Source organism: Trichinella spiralis (assembly GCF_000181795.1).
Source record: "Trichinella spiralis strain ISS 195 chromosome Unknown Scfld9, whole genome shotgun sequence".
In the NCBI taxonomy this organism is placed as follows: Eukaryota; Metazoa; Nematoda; class Enoplea; order Trichinellida; family Trichinellidae; genus Trichinella; species Trichinella spiralis.
The window spans coordinates 6,533,488-6,553,493 of NW_003526948.1; the positions used below are offsets into that span (position 1 = coordinate 6,533,488).

At 33.2% G+C, this 20,006-nt stretch overlaps 3 protein-coding genes across 3 annotated transcripts; 2 read left to right on the forward strand and 1 right to left on the reverse strand.

Moving 5' to 3' along the window:
• Positions 1–253: 253 nt before the first annotated feature.
• Tsp_10201 (guanine nucleotide-binding protein G(o) subunit alpha) lies at positions 254–7,117 on the reverse strand. Its single transcript, XM_003372393.1, has 8 exons — positions 7,000–7,117; positions 6,900–6,942; positions 6,700–6,841; positions 3,897–4,057; positions 951–1,079; positions 741–870; positions 513–666; positions 254–441 (listed from the first exon to the last, which is right to left on the reverse strand). The coding sequence occupies exons 1-8, from the start codon at positions 7,115–7,117 to the stop codon at positions 254–256; spliced, it is 1,065 nt and encodes a 354-aa protein (XP_003372441.1).
• A 184-nt stretch (positions 7,118–7,301) lies between these two features.
• On the forward strand, positions 7,302–7,951 carry Tsp_10202 (hypothetical protein). The gene is given in 3 exon segments (XM_003372394.1): positions 7,302–7,410; positions 7,601–7,701; positions 7,712–7,951. 3 exon segments carry the CDS (start codon positions 7,302–7,304, stop codon positions 7,949–7,951), a joined length of 450 nt encoding a protein of 149 aa, XP_003372442.1.
• A 6,591-nt stretch (positions 7,952–14,542) lies between these two features.
• Tsp_10203 (putative RhoGAP domain protein) lies at positions 14,543–19,847 on the forward strand. The gene is made up of 22 exons (XM_003372395.1): positions 14,543–14,586; positions 14,752–14,842; positions 15,165–15,243; positions 15,394–15,427; positions 15,595–15,792; positions 15,821–15,928; positions 15,995–16,109; positions 16,849–16,971; positions 17,045–17,152; positions 17,217–17,281; positions 17,353–17,482; positions 17,672–17,781; positions 17,849–17,984; positions 18,051–18,161; positions 18,230–18,298; positions 18,410–18,506; positions 18,586–18,824; positions 18,982–19,083; positions 19,163–19,247; positions 19,325–19,452; positions 19,532–19,643; positions 19,696–19,847. The coding sequence occupies exons 1-22, from the start codon at positions 14,543–14,545 to the stop codon at positions 19,845–19,847; spliced, it is 2,436 nt and encodes an 811-aa protein (XP_003372443.1).
• Positions 19,848–20,006: the final 159 nt, after the last annotated feature.

Here is a 20,006-nt window from a genome sequence, read left to right on the forward strand (position 1 = left end):
ACAGTTGAAGTGAGGCTGGCGAAAGAATGGATGTAGACGGTAAAATTAGTTTGGCTAAAATTCGGCAGTTCACTGGGAAAAGGGGTCAATTATTATTTTGTAATTATTTTTTTTTAATTATTTTGTCCAAATTTAATGTATATGTGGGGGAATGGAACCTGCTCTGGCGTCGGATTTCTGCCGGCCTTGCCGTGCAGGTGGAATATTGAGGAGACGAGCAGCGATTTGTGATCCAAATACGCCACAGTTGTGTTCAATACAAGCCACAGCCGCGAAGATTGTTCGCGATGATCACATCAGTGACGGCGTCGAATACAAATTGGATGTTGGTTGTATCTGTGGCGCATGTCATGTGGCAATAAATTTCTTTGTTTGTCGATTTGTTTTTCGCCTCAAACTGAGCTTGGATGTATGCCGACGCTTCGTGATAATCTTGCCTGCCTGAAATTTGGGAATATATATATTTTTTTTTCTTCATCATCAAGGGACTCGGCCAAACGAACACCACTGACCTGTATATTCTGGAAAACAAATGGTCAAGGGGGATTTTTTGATCTTCTCTTCGAAAAGATCTTTCTTGTTCAAAAATAATATAATCGACGTGTCAGTGAACCATTTGTTGTTGCAAATCGAGTCGAACAGTTTCAAAGATTCGTGCATTCGATTCTAAAATTTCACAAACGTAAAAATTCACTGCCGACAGTAATAATTAATTAATTAATTAATATGGAACTGCTTACTGTTGTTTCGTCTTCGTGAAGCACCTGATCATATTCGCTCATGGCGACGCAAAATATGATTGCCGTGACGTCTTCGAAACAGTGGATCCATTTTTTCCGTTCCGACCTCTGACCGCCAACATCGAACAGTCTGGAAAAGCATGCAGAGCACAAGCGAGTGAACAATTGCTCTCATAGAAGTGTTATTCAAATTCAATATTGAATTTTTACTTGAAATTCAAATTTTTGAAAGTGAAATGCACTTCGACAATACCGGTCGTCTTGACTCGTGTGCGAAGAATGTCCTGCTCCGTTGGCTGGTATTCGTGTTGGCCAAGACGGTCCAGATCGTCCAAGAAGCTGCAAATGATAATATATATATATATATATATATGTATTTTTTTTTCTTATTCTTCAAACTTTCACTTGATTGGAACTTTTTTTTGTTACCCTACTAGCTGAGAAAGATTGTAAAATTTTATTTATATACCATTGGGAATAAACAAGTTTTGCAATATTTTATTATTTGCAGGCTTGTTTTACGGCCGAATCTCAATGACCCGTTGGATGTTGAGATTGCCGACATAAGTAGCTTATGATGTTTGTGCTTTTGTTTCGAAATGGCAATTTGGGAAACGAATCCGATTTAAAAGCAATTTCCTCGCTGCGTGCATCATTGGAGCGAAGCAGTTTTTTCTGCCTTCACAAACAGTTGAAATGACGTGGAATATTGTTTTGTTGCAACTGGCGTTGTGCAGTAGTGTCAAAAATGGCTTCCTGCGCTCGACCATGCATATTCAATGCTCTTTGTTCACAGCCAGAGCTGGTCTGTGAAAAATGACGCCACCGTCCATATATACGTATATGTACGTAAGTATAGTGTTTGTTGCATTGAAAACTATTTGTCGTGTGAACGTTTGGAAACTAATTTTCCTACTTGTTTTTTTTTTTGAAATAAGTAGCATTAAATTATAGCACCCGCTTTTTTTTTAACAATCTAAGAGAAAAACGAAAATCAGTGTTATTCGATTATTTTTTTTCAAATGTCGGTCGGGCAATTTCTTTTTACTTGTCATTAAATTTTAAGTAAAGTGAAAAAATACAATGGCGCGAAATTACATTTCAGCTTACTGTAGTTTTTTTCGGTATGTACTTTTTCTCGTGCATGTGTTGTTAGTGTTTGGTTTTTTTTCGAGTAATCCGCTTTAAACACGCAAACTATTTCTCTTCTTTTTACATTCTTTTAATTAAAGTGGATTAATGAAAAGTTGACACGTTCAGGGAAGTGTGGAAAATTGAATGTCAGCCCATCATCATCATCAACAGATCAGTGTCAGTCAGTTTGGATTTCAAAAAAGCCCGAGCATGTTGTTGTCTGCCGGTGGTGCAGTGGAAAATTAAAAATTTAACATAATCAATAAAAACAACGCAACGCTGGATGCGTGCGTGCAATTAAAATCTTTGAAAAAGATAAAATGGACAAAAGATTTTATGGCAATTTAAAATAACGGAATCAAAATTCACATCTGTTCAGCAATCTTATCTTCGTATGATATATATGTAAAGTTCTACTTATCGTCGTCATTATATTAAATAAAAGCAGATGTTCAATAGAAATGATGCCCAAGTAATAATACTGACCATCGTTTGCGTATTGTGGAAGTAATTAATTTGGCAGAAATTATTTATTCTTTTAATTTTGACGTTCAAATGCCAAATCTACGCAATTCAAGCTTCATTAAATTGCTAAATATCGTCCCCTTGCAAATTATCAATCACAAGCAGTCGTCGATTCACATTTACAACCTGATAGTAGTAAACAACTACAGAAAGTTGAAACAGATGCTGCGAGTGAATAGTTTCTCAAAAATTAGTTTGTGTTTTTCAACTGACAGCTGTTTTTCGTTTAAATATTTATTTAAATACATGCAAATCTATAACATTCAATTGGCTTCGTGAATACTTTCTGTCGTAATATTTTACAACTGTATTTTGTTTAAGATATTAATTTAAAAAGCGAAATAAATATATTTTTTATTACTTTTTAAAAATAGTGGTAAATTTTTTCTTAATTATATTCCATTTGAAAATTAATATATATATATTTATCCAATGGAAAAGTGCAAATGTATATTTTAAAAAATAATTATTTTACAGAATAATATGTAAATGGGAATAATATTTTTGCCTTGCTCGTTGATTAGATCCTGATTACAGATTTATACTGCATAACAATGAAACATTTCGCAATAACGCTTAATGAGCTGAATTTAACACATCACTTTAAGAAGGAAATGTGAATAGACATGCAATGCCAACAATCAGCATTAGTAATTTAGTCCATTTCAAACTATTTGACAAGTCATATACTTCCACGTATAGTTTAGCTAGTATTGATCTTATTGAAGCAACGGGAAAAAGCACTTCAGAGAAGATGGGAGAAAACAAAACAAAACCATAATGAACCACACAAAATGCGCTACTCTTCTATTATGGGGGAAAATGGTATTTTTCCTGTAATTTATTCAGTTTTGTACGCGTTGAAAAACACAATTCCCTTTTGCACAGCTATTTGATCGATAAGCTTGATTTTGACACTGAAGAAATTTGATTAAACAAGGATTGAACTTGAAGTTGCTTATATAATATAATATAATATAATATAATATAATATGCTGCTGCAAGTCGAATTGCTGTTTTGGTGATTGCTCTTTGAAATTGCACAAACAACAATTCCAATTTTCTCTCAGTCTGCTGGTTAGAAAATTTTGTTGGACAAGAATTTTCCATTTTAAATCCGTTTAAAATATAACAAGTGCGTGATCACTTTTAGCTGTCACAAATCCAACAATTACAACAATAAACATCTATCTCTGTTGGCTTTCTTCACAAATGAGATGTATTCGCGATGATGATGACGATATTCGCTGAAGCTCAGTTGCAAACAAGAAAACATTCTCATACTTGGAAAACAGCTACTAGGTGTTATTTCATTTTAGAGAATTTTATCGAATGCGTTTTCAGGAAATGAAATCAGTTGAATCCGGCAGTAAGCATCCACAACTACGCGCAATTTACGCGCACAAGTTCCTCCTCTACGCGTAGGGAATATACAAATAGCAGCTGCTCGGAAAAATTTTCAAAAACGAGAAAAAATAATAATTGAAAACAACTCACTATTTTGCGGAATCATTCAATTGATATTCATTCGACCGGCCAAAGCATTCTTGCACGCCAGTATCTGCCCAGAGTCGCTTCATCGCTACGAGGACCTCTTCCGTGAACGGTTCTGTATCTTCCATTCTGGCCACAACATCCATCACTAACTTGGCATCTGCCTGAACAAAATCAACACAAAATTATTGATATAAAATTTAATAATTTACATTTCATATGCAGACATCATTTACACACAAACATACATAATTATTCTTCTTTATCAATACAATACAATACAGTGCCCATTTTACAATATGTAGACATTTAGATTAGATTCGATTTTTTGTTTTATAATTCGACTCTTTCTTGAATATTTTTTTAAAAAATAATTTATTGCTCCAAAATTAGTATACAACAGTCAAATTTCAATATTCAAACGATGTTTTTTAAAAAATTTTTTGCTATATCGTTCAAAAAGCAACCGTGGGTATCGCGAGTATTTTTTTTAAAAAAATTAACTAAAAAAGTTAAAAAAAAATATTGCATTTGTTGATGAGTTTGAAAATGTTGCGCAATCAACAGCAGAGTGATTTATTTTGCAAACTTTGTATGGCAAAGTGAAGAATCAAGCTGCCAACCCTCTCCCTCTCTCTCTTTCTCTCTCTGTGAATGCTTTGATCGATTGCCGTTGAAATTGGCTTTGCATGGCGATCGCAAAAGCGCAACCGCATTTTGAATTTCGTGTAAACAACTTTATGCGTATACAAATTTAGATTTTGGTGTTTTAGCGTAGGTGAACAGCATGATAACATCCAATTTGCTCTTCCTTTTTGCCCATAGTCTAATAATGACTTCTTCCTCGAGACAGTGCATATGTTAGTGACAACTGGTTAGTTACGTTTGGCCTTCATGACTATTGACTAATGCCGACACCCTGGAGATGCATAATGACAATGAAGAACTTATGCTCGCTTGTATGCTGACAAGCAATATCAACTTGATTTATTATCCTTATAAACAGTAATGATTTTGTAAACACCCATTTCAATTTCTGCTAAATATAAAAATGGTACCATTTCAGGTAAAACAAAATGAAACCAAACTAACTAAAGCTAATGAAAAAAGCATTCGTTTCTTTCTTTCTTTCTTTCTTTCTCATTACAATCAGGTTTATTAAATGATAGCAAAAAAAATCTTATTATTATTAATTGAAAAGCATAAATTTGCATTAACATTTACAAACTGAAAATATATTGCAAAATTAGCAACAGCGAGGAAGTGGATAAGCGAATAGAATTTTTTCTTGTCTAAATCATGAAAAGAAAGAATCGATCGATCGTTGTGTTTCATCGAAATCGCGGGAAAACAAGACTAGCTTTGTTAATACCCGTGCCCAAGGCAACGGGGACGCAAAAGAACGGCTAATTTGTAAATTGATTTGCAAGCTTGACGCGGTTTTCATTCAACTCAATCCTGGCAGATGTCCCGCTTGTAGATTAATAAATACTAGTCAAATTGAAGACAATTTAAAGCCCCTCATTTTACAAAACTCTGGCTACACACTTTTGGGTCCGATTGATTCATTTCAACCAACCACCGGAACTACCTATTTTTCAAAACTTGAAAATTAATAGCAAAAGCTGACTGTTCTTCTTTTCCATTTGATAAAAAAGAATAAAATTTCTCTCCTCCCAGTCTAGTCGAGCTGTGTGCAACAGGCGCAATTTTGCTTTTTGCTAAAAACGAAATTTCTCTCGAGACATGATGCATGCATCTTAATTACTGCACATCATCAATCGATGCGACCAGATTTCCCTTCAAGAAGTCGACCCCCCTCCCCCTATATAGTTTCACAATTCCATTAAAACTTAAAATTATCTTTTGGCTTATGATGATTCCGCTCTGAAAACTGCCATTCATAATAAAATTGAATAACAAGTTCAATCTCATTTTAAACACCCACCCACTATTCACTTATTTAACAAAATTGAAGAAAAAACCGCTTCTTTAAATTAATACTAATTTTAAGTTTAATTCAAAATTTCTGAAAGAGATTTTTTTAATTGTATTTTTCTTCATTATTTCTATATTTAATGTTTGAAATTATGAAGTTGATGATAAAAATAATCCTTTCTTATATTCAAGCTGAATGAAAAAGTTGTCAACAAGCTAACAGCAAAGTATGCAAAGATCTGGTATGCTATCAACGCAACAAAGCATATTCTTCTCATCGACTACATCGTTGTTTCACTTTTGCATCTCACTTTCAGGAAATACTGACGTGACGCAATAAAATACGAATGTGCTTTACGCAAGAATTGACAGAGTCCCTTGTCGCATTCTTCGGCACATTTAGGAAAATGCTCAATTCGCCTGTTAGTGAAAATTTTAATTAAAACTTTAGCTGTTCTTCTTGGGTTCGTATGATATATAAAAAAAATTAACATTTGAACAGCTACTTAATTTCTCGTTTAAAACATTTTCATGATTAAAGCCGATAATGAATGGTTTGGAGCCAAATGTAAGCTATTTGTTAATTTATAGCATGTCTCTGAGTGCCCCCATGCTTGACATTAGACCCCGCAAATAGGCGACACAATCTTCTCCGTTTACAAACATCCTCCAAGGTGACACCTAATTAGCGTTGGAGATTTTAGGTAAAACGGCAATGTTTAAATTATGAAGATCGATTAAAGCCTCAGTGGATGTTTTCATTTCAGTGCTCGCCTGAATTGTTGGTATCAACGTGACTAGATACCCGAACGAAATCCATATTAAAAATGAATAAATACAAAGAATGCATTATCAATTTAAACGCTACCTCACGTTCTGGATTGCCAAAAGCAATATTCAGTGTGCCCATTGCTCGAAGAATGGCTACCATAGATTGGATTGTATTACTGTAAACCACCGGTTTGTACTGCTTGTAATCCTCGGCAGTGAAACCAGATTCGTGTATAATTCTAAAATACGCACACAAACGTGTGATGGCATAAAAATGACTGATATTTGCTCGCTTACTTCATTTGTTTGACAATCGTACTTTTTCCTGATTCACCAGCTCCTACACAATGAATAAACATAAAGTGGAAAGAAAAGTATGCAAATAAACGCAATATACCGAGTAAGAGCAATTTGATATCTTTGGCTGCTTGTAAGCCATCTTCTTTGAGATTTTTTTCAATTTGCCGACTGCGCTCCAACGCGGCCCGTTCTTCGGCACTCATTGTGCAACCCATGGTGCTGTCGCCTGCCGGCGCGTCAATTTTATTACAATCACTTTAGGATGGTGGAAAATCGACGCCTGTACTATGCTCAGTAGCTTGAAGTTGTACAGTTCGAATGAGTATGAAATTGGAAAAAGTAGCTTTTTCAAACAGCAGTTCCTGAAATGAACAGCAGAAATGGAAATGACGAAAATAAATGAGCTACAGTGGGACTCGCACACGAGCAAGAAGAGCCTCGGCAAAGGGTTGCCCTTGCCAACAGAGAAAATGGAGCGTCGCCGGCGTCGCGTGCTGGCGGCTTATTGGTAAGAATGTCCAACTCGAGGCATATTCGATCGAATTAGAACCAATCGAACCTCAATGAAACATTCCACGTATTAAAATCAGCAAACACGCTCGTGAATTCGATGCTTATGCTACGCATCACACGCCCACGCGACAACTGAAAAAGCTCTCTGACCAGCATTTTATATCTGCGCAAGGAACAAAATTAAGAAAGCGCAGTACCCATACTACTACTGCTACTACTACTACTTACTACTACTAGTAGTAGAAGTATTACTAGTACTAGCAGTAGTCAGTTGAAAAGCAGTCTAGTTATAACAGAAAAGCGACGACGAATCTCTGCCGCTTCTTTTCCGGCTGTTCCCCTATGCCTATTCGGCCGCTGCTAATAATGATAATGATGTTGCCGCAGCTACCACTGCTGCTACTGCTGCTGCTGCTGCTGCTGCTGCTGCCGCTGCGGCTGTTCTTAACTTGACGCTAGAGATGCTACGGTCTGAGTCCATTGCAGCTTCTCAGGCTGAACGTGGGCGGGAAATGAAGCTTATCTTGCTTTGCTAGCCAGTTGGCGCAGTATGCGCACGAAATGGAAGGAAACAGGGAAGAGGGAGAGATGGAAAGAAAGAGAGAGAAGAGAGAAAAGGAGAGAGAGAGGGAGGGAGGGAGAGGGAGAGAGAGAGCGAGAGCGAGAGAGAGAGAAGGCAGAGAATGTTTGTGCGTGTGTGTGTGTGTGAGCGGTTAGTAAAATCAATTTTGCACTCGCGCGACACCAACAGCCGTTTGCTTCAGCGCTAGGATCTTTCTCTCAATTATCAGCAATCGAAAAATGCATACATCTTCGTAATTTTATATCCAAGCTGAGCCTGCAACGCCTGAGGTGTGACCCCTATGCTGAACACTTCTATCGATCGTTGTGGTCGATCAATAGCTGACTCGCTATTGTTGAGCATCTCTTTCCGCTAACTTGCTTTTGCCTTGAATCAATTGACCAAACCGAGCTGCATTCGGACTGTCATTATATCAAACGGCTTGGTTGTAAATTTCCCTTCTTTCATGACTAAAACGTGACAATCTATGCACTTTGAAATGTTCATTTACGAGAAGGTGCTATAACTAGCTAGCTTTTCTTCTGCCTTTCGATTTGATCAAAATAACAAAAAGAAGGTACAAAACTGTCTAATAATTCTACAATGCATTCAAACATATTGAATGCACGCAAAATTTAATGAAATCTTCTGAAGAACTGACTTCATTATTGGAGCTCATATATGCAAAAGTAATTTAAAAGATCATCACTCTTTGAACGGCATGCATCTGATACAATTGCTCGATTGTTGTTTATTCTTCGTTTGCCCACAGATTGTTTAAGCTTGGAATAAAACGAGTCATTCATCGAGCAATCACACACTGCTAAAGTGTTGGAGTTGAATATTTTTTTTCTCGTCTGAAATTGCTAGCATAAAATTTAGCGCATGTTTCTAATAAACTTAGGAATAATGTTTATCGGTTGGTTGCGTGTATTGCTTGGAATGCTCAAGTAAAATTATTTACAAAGATATATATATATATATATCTAAAAAATCTTATGATTGTGAAGTTTTCAAAAGTTCCATCATATGTTTTCAGTGTTTTTTTTATAAAATCCACATAACATATTCTTTTGTGTAGTATAAACGTATTTTTTACTTCAGATTGTATCAATTTATTTCAGTTTAAACTGATTATGAGGAAGAATTTACAATGATCCAATAAAACATATTAATAAAATGAAAATTTGGTAATGCTGCATTCATTTCACGTTTGCTGACATTTGAAATTTTTCATTTACCCGTCAATTAGCTTCAAATATGTGAATACATGCTCTTCCGTGAGTGAATTTCACTTTTTCATTTAAGCCCGAGTTTTCTCTAAATTCGCCAGAACATTATTTAAGGAAACCGAAATGAATGCCAAAACCGCAACAAAACAAAAAAGATTAAATTAAGGAAAATTCAATTTAGGAATTGCAAAAAATCGAAGAAAAGTTGCAATAGAACGAAAACAGTTTTTTATCTCAAGGTCCACCAGGAATGTTAGTTAAATATTCTCTTTTCGCTTTAAAAAACTTAAATTAGTTAAATAACAGGAAAACCTCAGCGCAATGTAGCGCATTTTAATGAAACGTATTATTTTTTATAATTTGTTAAATGTAACTTAAATGATTGATAATTCATGTCGGGCCAAGTAGATAAGCTACAGATAACAAAGTGTATTAAAGAATGCTTTTTTACAATCAAAACATTTAACAATACTTGGATTACTCGAAGTGGAAAAACTGACGGCAAAACAATTTACACAACTTTATTCATCAAGCATTGTGATAAGTTTGAAAACGACAATACATGCAAAAATAGCCATTAAAAATTCAAAATGCATATTATATCGAAAGAAACGCGGTTGTGAAAAACAAATTTATTATAAATAATCGACTTTTACATGATAAGAAGTGATATTTCTTAAACGGATTTATGCAGTTATATATTAATGATGAAAAAGCAGCTCAAAGTCATTTATACTCTTGCTTGTGCATTTACTAGCATCCAAAAAGTAAACATCGCGTAAATTCTTCTGCTTGCATAGCGTAAGCAATAAAATTCCAGTGAAATAATCGTTTTGAATTCAAATAAATGTTTACTTTTTTTGAAACCTAGTAAAATTAGCTGCCGTTATGATTTCTTTTATTATTACAGGAAAAGTAGTAAAATTGCATTCTTTGTCAATCTGCAGAAGAAAAAAGATTATGTGAAAGGTGCAAAAAATTTTTATACTTTGAAATTCTGCTTATCTAGCAGAGGTGTAGAGCAGATGAATTCGAACATCCGTTCAGAGCATGTGTTGGAGACGTCGTTTGGTGTGATCGTGTTTGTTTTGTTAGTCATGCAGATGCCATATGCTCGCAAAAAGTAAAAAATACTTTGAAGATACAAGTAAATAATTTAACAGAGTAATGCAAAACCCACGAATGCAAGTTTGCATGATTTGCATAATTCCACCTGAAAATCTCTTATGCTACTGTATTTGTTGATGCCTACTGAACTGACGTCGGTTGATTTTGCTTGGCAGTCGTTATTGATATTTTAAATATGTTGTGCTGTGTTCGAATTTCAACGTCAGGCTGCCATTGGAGTGTATTAACAAATATACATCAGCTATGCATTCAGATTGTTGTTCAATTATAAAAAAAGCCGTGCAATCAATACACTAGCTAAATAGTGAGTAGGTTGAACTTTCGAAAAGCAAGAGATTTGTTCAACATTTATTCAGGTGAACAAATTAATCAAACTGTCTTATGATAAGTAAAGAGTAAATATTAAAAACAAATTTATCCGATATAAACATTTTGTATTAAAAATTTTTATCCATGAAAAAGCAACAACTTTGACACAGTGTGAATGTTTTTTGTGCTGCATTCATGTTAAATAATTTGATTACTTAATCAAAGAACTTACAATCTGAATTGTTTTTTTTTATTTGAACGGATCATCGTGAATTAATAACAAATCTTCTAGATCCCCCTCTGATGAGAAGCTTGCTAAGTGGCAAACAAAGCATATCATGTAGAATAAAAGCAGAAACACCGACATCATTTAGTTAAACAGAACTGCGAATGCTTTTTTCTAAATAACTGTTGGCAAACTAATGCTGCTGGCTCAAGAGGCGTTTCTGGTGCACTTTTTTCCTTGAAAATGTGGTAAGTTAAAAATGTAAAAAGTTGAATTTGTTAATGCGATGTTTATTGTTAACGCTCGAGTAATTTTTTATTGGCATTGAACAATTTTTTGCATGAACAATTTTATCGGTGAAATTTTTATGGAATTCAAATGGCAACTCAAATATAAAAAAAAGATTGTTCAGCATTGGAAGTGAAAGTTGTATTCAATTCAAATTTATTGGAACTTTAATAACTGTTTAAAGGTACAGTCGAAATGACAGTTTTGAAAAAAAAAGAATTTTTTATTGCAAGGAAAGACGACTAAGAGAATTTTAATAGAGACTCAGCTGAATTATTAATGTTGTTCAACTAATGAATAACTTTTTTTTCAAAAATTATATATATATGTATATAATTAGCATAGTAGTTTTATGAAAAAAAATTGAAATTTTTAACTTCAACAAGGAAGCTACTTACGATTTTGATAAAGCTGATTTGGCACAAAGAGAATGGTTTGCATTGTACAACATGCTTTTATGTAATAATAAAAGCGTAGTACTCGTTATGAATGTAAGAAAGAACGCAGAAAGTAGCAATTAATCGCTTACATCCTGAGAGTTCTTGAAAGATGAGTACAGAATATCAAGTTCCAGTTGACTTGCATGCTAATTGTTTTTCTGCAGCTTGTTGGGCCCGTGCTGTTGTAGAGAGAATTTACACGCTTTGACTCCGGAAACTAAGACTGAGCATCCATTCTTATAAGCTCCCGTCGTTTTTCAATTATTGATGCCATGACGACCACAGTTTCCAATAATGCTGTTTACACACCAACAATTTATTAACATTGATATTGTAGATTTGAAATTCAGATTCATGAAATAAATGGCACAATGCCAATGAAAAGAATCTCTATGCATTTGGATATTTTGTTGTACTGGTCGATGATGATAAAAGGTTAATAGATATAATTTGATTGCAGTTAGTTTTGTCGCATATGCACTTTTGCGAAAGTTGCCTTTGTGTGCTTTTCTTGTAATGAAATTATTTCTTCAATCATCTAGTTATTATTTTGAAAGCTGTTCAATAGCTTATCTGAATGAGATGCAGAGCAGTGAGCTTAAAAAGCTGTTAATGATAAATTTGAAAAATTTTGTTTATTTATAAATAAATAATTGACGACAACGTCTGACGAATAAGATTTGTTTAATTATTCAAAAATGTAATACACTGAGATGAGGTTGTTAGCTCATGATGTCTTGTTATGAAGTAAACAATTTTGCATAGTCACCTGCTGATTTGTGAAGATTAAAATGATCTGCCAGCACAGCATTGATGAATATAAATGATCACAGAGTAAATGACAATGCCGTATCATTATGGTGCCTTTTGCCGACGCTGCAGTGATGAAGCTGACCAAGCAAACAATTTTGAACGAAAATGAAAATTATAATTTTACAAATGTCATTTCAAGATGTTATTAAGACGTTATTTTAGTTAATAAACCAGTGATGAAGTTGCAATGATTAAATTGCATATAAGCAGAAGTACTGTGCGAATTTCAACAGTCAGCACCATTCAAATTTGCATTATATTATTTCTTATTAATCATTTGAACAGAGCAGATGTAAAATAAAGTGAAAATAACTACTTTAAATTTATCCACTTGCTTTTGTGCAAAATAGAAATGTTGCAATTTAGAACAATTTGCAATTTCAAAAGTTTTGCATTTTTTCACATTGCAAATTCACAATTGAATAAACAGTATGTTTAAAGTTATTTAATTTTGTAAAGGAAATGCAATGTTTTGTCCACTTTTGTAGTTGAAATTCTTATGAAAGCGGCAGAAATAAACTCATTACATGAAAGTTTCAAAATTCAATTTTATTTTGACAACCGAAGAAACACTTTTGACGAAAATGCAAATTAAAATGTGATTTTATTAATTAATTTTTAGAAAATCAAATTACCATATGGGATCGGTTTAAAAAGTCAGTTATTATGCACAAATGGACGTGCATTTTCAATTCATTATGCTTAATTAGAAAGATAGACAGCATGATTGCACAAAATTGTAAATTTCAAATAGCATTTTCTATTGTAAATTAAATTGAAGTTAAATTTAACAGCTTAATTCACGATAATCACTGAGATGATTATTTTTTTGAAACAATCTATAATAAGTGATCTAGAACATTGTTTTTTTTAAGCTGTTGCTCAAAGCAGCTATCACAATGGTGGAAATGTTCGAAATCGACCGATGTCGGCATGTTTTCTGTGAGATGTTTCCCTTCCAACTATTTTTGCATGAAGAGGCAGAGGAGTTGTAATTTGTTCTTGTTTAATTTCAAGATTCTTTCGGTAGAAATGAACAAAATCGAATTTGTGTTTATTGGCAGAATCGAATTGCATTCGATTAATTGCAAATACGAAATTCGATAATCCGCACCATTTTGTATTCAAAAAACAAAATAAATAGCCAATGCTTTTTATCCGTAATTTGGTTCATTTCTTTTTTATGCATTTGCTTTCACTTGGATGTAATTGTTTACTTGGATAATAAATTTCGCTTCGTCTCTGTTTTTCTAATAAAATAATAATAATAATAAAAAAGCAGTGTTGGAAAATCAATTTTTTAATTATTCCCACCGTTCCTGCTTTTACAAATGGTGATGGTTTTTTTCGTCATTCAATAAGCTGCTTGCTCGGTCATCATGTTTTGTCGATAAATTTTCAAGGTTCAGTGTTTTCATCGAAAAAAATTCAAATTCTACGCCTTTGATCTTCCAGCAAGTGATTAATTTCAACCAACTGTCCAACGTTGTATTTCCCTCTCATCAATGCATCAATAATCATAATAATAATAATAATAATGAATAATGCAGATTTTGGATGGTTTTATTGAAAAGGTTATTTTGTGGAATTTATTGTCGAGCTGTATGTGAAATATATCAAGCATATCAGTGACATTTGAATAACAACAACTGCAAAATAAAAAGCAGCATAAGCAAAACAAATTCGATCATTTTTAATTTGAATAATATAAGTAAAATGTGAAGAAAAAATTGTAATAAAACAATTCCATTTTGCCATTCCATCTCTGACGTAATTAATTAATCACAGTGCGCACAGAACTAGTGATAATTTTTTTTTAAAAAAAAGTTCAATTTTGCTTTTGAACATAATTTTCCACAATGCGCAATTTATTAAAAATAAGTTTTTAAACAATTCCATTCAATCAATAGTCGAAGTAATTTATTTTTAATTAATTTGCATTCACCTGTTCATCCTGGCAATAAATTTCACAATGATTTTCCAAATGTTTTTCAAAATTAATTAATTATGAAAAATCTTTTTACGATATTTTTTTGCAGAAAAGGGCTTGTTCATGAAGAGTAATAAATAACATCATTATATAAATAATCAGTATTTTTTTCAATTTATTGAATTTGAATTGTATAATTATGGCACAGATTCAAAGTTCACATGCAAAATGCCAACTGGTGCAGTTTAATTTAAATTAACACAGTGTACTCATTTTTCATTTTTAGAATTTTGCTTTTCTGCTATTATTATAATTATTTCGTTGCTTTGAAAAATATCAATTTAGCAAACTATTTTGTCCATTTCGAGCTATTCAGAATAAATAAATTTTAAAATTACAAAATTTTAGATTTTTGTATGCAAATGATTTGTCAGCGCTTACTGTAACTTCACTTATACCATCAGTGCATTTGAAGTCATTTATCACAAATACAGTTTACGTAAATAGTCAATTCAGACTTTTTTTACGTCATAAATTGTTAATGAAAAAATTATCGATTTTTCAATACCTTTTAATTTTTACTATATCAATGATTTTTTGAACGTTAAATTATTGAATTACGTTTTATTTCAATGAAATGGTATTCAATGTTAAAAATAAATGTGATTGAAATAAAATGGAAATTTACTTGAAATTTTTTGAATATATTTAAAAAAAATATTAACTATAATGAAAACACAGTTGTGCAAGTATATACATGGAATAATTTTTTATAAGCTAAGTTTAACCTTCATTAAGTTTAATTGTTAGAAATACTGTAGGCAGTGCGTTTTGTAGAAAGTCGCACGTTTGCCATTGCATGTACATCCGTATGTTCATCTGATATTAGTTCAAAATGCGGTTTCTCTTTGAAATAAGTTATTTTTTATTTATTAAAATTTTTTCTTTCATGCTTTTCTTGTTTTCATGTTGATGAGTGGGATGTTGCGTTCTTTTTTTTCGAAGTCACTGCGTATAATTATCACATTTTGATTTCTTTATACCATTTAGGTGATATTTCAAATGATGCAAAGCTGAATGTGATGTTACTGATTTGTCATTTTAAATTTTCACATGCCGTGCAATTGTGCGAATGTTTCTGTGTTTCTTTAACATCTGCCAATGAACAACAATCAACAGAATTTTTTAAACTTTGTGTATGTTGTTGTTTTCATGGATGAGCTAATAATTTATTTGTGAATAAATTTTCAGAGAAAATCATTTTGGTGCTCAAGAGAAATCATATTTTGACAACAGTACATCTCGTCTGGATTCCAGAATGTCGTTCTTGAGAAACAAGTTCACCGGTTCTTGTAGCAGTTTTACCACTCATATTTTGCAGTCGAAAGAATTGGAATATTGCACTTATAAGACGTTGAAGTTCGCCACTGTTTGGATTTACAAGTTCAGGTTGAAATAAATGTGCCTGTGATTTTAGAGTTTTTGTCAGTACTTTTAACGTCAACGGTCAACCGCCTGAAGCTAACTTGTTGGAATTATTTTGTCAACGGGTTACAGATCCGCCTCCTGATATTTACGCTGTTGGGTAACCAAATGTGCTTGCTGATGATGCTTTTTTAGACTGACTTGCTTTTGTTTTTTTAAATTTTAGATTCCAGGAACTCGACTTAAGTCAGCAAACATTTTTGTTCGACATAACATCCCGGGAGGAAGAATGGGCTCGAGTGGTTTTAATGAATTTGAAAACCGTCGGTGATTATGTTGAAGTGAGTTTCGTATTTTTTATACAGTCTTTGTGGCGTTTTGCTAATAAATTTCCTGAAAACTTTATAATTTTTTCACTTTAAATTCAATTTAAAAGTATGAACCATCTTTTCCATATGAAATTTTTTAAATAATTTTGTTATGATTTTTCTTATGCATTTTGCTATCAAAGCAGTTTAATGTTTAGTTGTTTGATTATTTTGTTTAGTAATATTAACATATTATATGTTTAATAGAAGGTTTAATTATTAAAGTTATTTTTATAATAAAGTTTATCTTTTTTATATTATTTCAAACGAATGAATGTGAAGAAATAATGTGGTTTTTCTTTTTTTATTAAGAAAAAAGACAAGTTGCTTATGTTACAATAGAATACAAGTTTAAGTAAGTAGAATATTTATTTAAACTATTTATATGGGGATTATTTCATTTATCTATACTCTGACTTTTGAATGATAACAGTCAGTTGTTAGTTAATTCAAAGCAGAGTTGTAATTTTCACTTCTTGAAGTTTACTGTACTTGTAGTTTACTGTATGAATAAAGTTTTTCATGTTTGCATTTTGTTTCACAAGTTGTAATTGTTAGTTTTTTTTAACATCTCTTTTAATAGTGGAATCAGTGGTGCCATGCTTTGCTTGCTTATTGCATATGCAAAGTTTGAAGTTTAAAATTTTGTTTTACAATTGTTTTATGTTAAAAAACATGTCATGTATGCTTAGTTGTTGTTATTTGTATTCAGCTCAAGCGTGTCCGATTAGTGGGGATGTTTTTGGTAATTTATGTAACTCGAGAATTGCATCAACGTGATGTGATCAGTGAATTTGCTACTGCTACAGTTGGCACTGGGGTGCTGAATCGTATGGTGCGTAATGCGTACGGTGCCTGAGATATTTAATTTTAAATATAATTGACCGTCTTCCTTCTTATTTTTTCAGGGAAACAAGGGCGGGGTGGCTATTCGTTTTCGTCTCTACGACAGTTGGTTGTGTTTTGTGAATTGCCATTTTGCTGCCGGCGCTGACGAACTGGAACGTCGAAATCAGGTATATATTTTGCACGTTTATCATATATTTGGTATTGGTTTTCAGAATTTTGAATTTTTTTTAGGATTTTCGTGAAATAAGCAAAACGATGTTTTGCGATTTGGCCAATTTAGGAATCTTCGATCACGAGTAAAAAATAGTATCATATGTTAATTTGTTTATTTTGATTAATTGAATGGCAAAGTTCTTCATTTTTAAAGTGAGATATTTTGGTTTGGAGACATGAATTATCGCCTTTCGGAGGACGGTGGTCGCAGAACAGCGAATGCTACATTCGTCAAAGAAGCTTGCGAAATAGGGCTGTTTGAAAGTTTGCTACATTTAGATCAGGTAATTCGGGATATCATTGTAAAATTTATTTCTATTTCATATTTTTATTTTTTGTAAAAGACTGTAAAGTTGCCATTCAACTTGCTGAATTGGCATTTTGTCATATATTTTCCACTATTGAGTATTGTTTGGAATTGAAAACAACAACGATATTTTTCGTGAAAATCCATAACTGGAAGTTGATTTTAGTTATCTCGGATGAAGAGTATCGGTTTGGCATTTCAAGAATTCACTGAAGGCAAAATAACATTTTTACCCACCTACAAGTACGATATAGGCACTGATACGTGGGATAGCAGGTAGTAAACAATACTGGCGTTGTTTTTATTTGTAAAAAAACCGTAAGCATTTGATGATTCGTTGCAGTGAGAAGGGTCGTACTCCTGCTTGGTGCGACCGTATATTGTGGTGTGGTGATCATATTGAACAGATCGCTTACGAAAGTGTACCTTCTGTGCGTATGAGCGATCACAAGCCTGTGCGAGCTATTTTCTCATTACAAGTGAATGGAATGAATTTTTTATTCAAATGTTCATATGTATTTGTGTTAATTCAAAAATTGTGACAGGCAAAAGTAGTGGACAATAAAAAATTGCAAACTTTGTTCGAGGCAGCTTTGCGAGAATCGGATCGCCTGGAAAACCAATGGCTACCTCAAGTGTCACTTGATAAGCTCGAAGTGAGAGAATTTGCTCTGTTTCAGTAGTGCCGATAATTTTTTGAATCAATCGACAAATTGTGTTTCAGTTCGAATTCAAAGATGTGCGCTTTTTGGAACCCCTCTGTCAACCGTTGACCATTACCAATATTGGACGAGTGATGATATTGTTTATAATTTTTAATTTTATTACTACTATTAATAGTAGTAGTAGTAGATGTTGTAGTTGTAGTTGTTGCTTTTCATTTTTATATTATTTTTTTGCTCAGGTACCAGTATATTTTGAATTTCGCAGTGAAAGTGGCCACTCGGTCAATTGCAAACCTTGGCTTTCAATAACGCCGGATAAATATCGAATAAACATCAGTATGTGGAATTTTGAATTGTTATTTTGTGTTTGTTTATTTAATTTTTGAATAAAAGCAGCTTTTGTATTTGCATACAGACGAAAAGTGTGTAGTGGACTTGCAAGTGTTGATCGAAAAGGAAACAGTGTGGAAGATTGACTCGTCGGGTGAAAAATTGGATTCCATTTTAGTTTTGCATCTCGACAATGGCAAAGATTTTTTCATTACCGTTCACGCTGAATATGTGCCAGGCTGTTTTGGAATTTCTTTGGAAAAACTCTACAACACGGTTCAGCCAGGCGAATGTTCTTCATCGGCCTCAAAATTAATTGACATAGTAATTTGGTTTTCAACAATGCATTCAAATGCAACAACAGCTGTTTACTTTTTTTTTGAATGAATTATTTATTAAAATATGATATGATATGATTTGATTGAAGAAGTTGAAAAAAAAATACATTTTTATATTTAATTTGTTTGTACGATTGTTTTAGGACCCTGTTGAAAGTGCTGACGTGAAGCGATCGTCGTCATTTCCGATTCCAAAGGAAATCTGGCTTCTTGTAGATTATATTTACAAAAATGGCTTAGACGAGGTATGGGATCGTTTTCAAATAATTCACAATAGCAGCACAGGGAATTGAGCGAGTAATATATACGTGTATATTATTTAAGGAAAATTTGTTTGCCCAAGCTGGTTCTCACCCCGAATTCATATCCATCCGAAATACATTGGATGCTGGCAATGGAAAACAATTATGTAAGCTGCTTGTTTGCGCTTGAGGCAGCTTTTTGCAAATTGGTTTCTCTTGCATGCTTTTTGGTTGATATTTTCAGCTGGAAGTGTGCGTTCAGTAGCGGAGACTTTGCTGCGATTTTTGGACTCGTTGCCCGAACCGCTTGTTCCTACGGACGTTTACGAGCTCTGCTTCCGTAATGTTAGAGATTATGGTGCTTGCAAGCGGGTATGGAGAAATTTATTTATTTATTTTGGTTATTACTTTATATATATATATATATATGTAATGTATTGTTGTTGAACAGGCCATTGCAAGCTTTCCAACGTTGCACAATTCCGTTTTTATTTATTTGATTTGCTTTTTGCGAGAGGTGTTGCATCACAGTGCAAAAAATAAAACTTCTGCCAATGGTTTGGGTAAGTTGCTGAAAATGAAAAATGAAATCATAAATATCATTTATTACTTCAGCTGTAATATTTGCTCCAATTCTGTTTCGGTTTCCCGAACCGGCTGGCCGAATTTTTACAAGACGTGCCACATTGATGCAAAAGATGCAGTTGGCAACACAATTTTTGGAAACGCTTTTTCGAGGAAAACAAGACGATCTGATTGAATTATAATAATAATAATTGTACTTGTATTTATTTTTATTCTTTCATAAATTTTACAAATGCAAATATTATGGCCGTTGTATTTTTTTGATTTATCCAACGTCGGTTTGTGTATACGCTTGTGGAAGTGGACCGATCTCACTGTGCATGCATCGCACAAGTTTACTG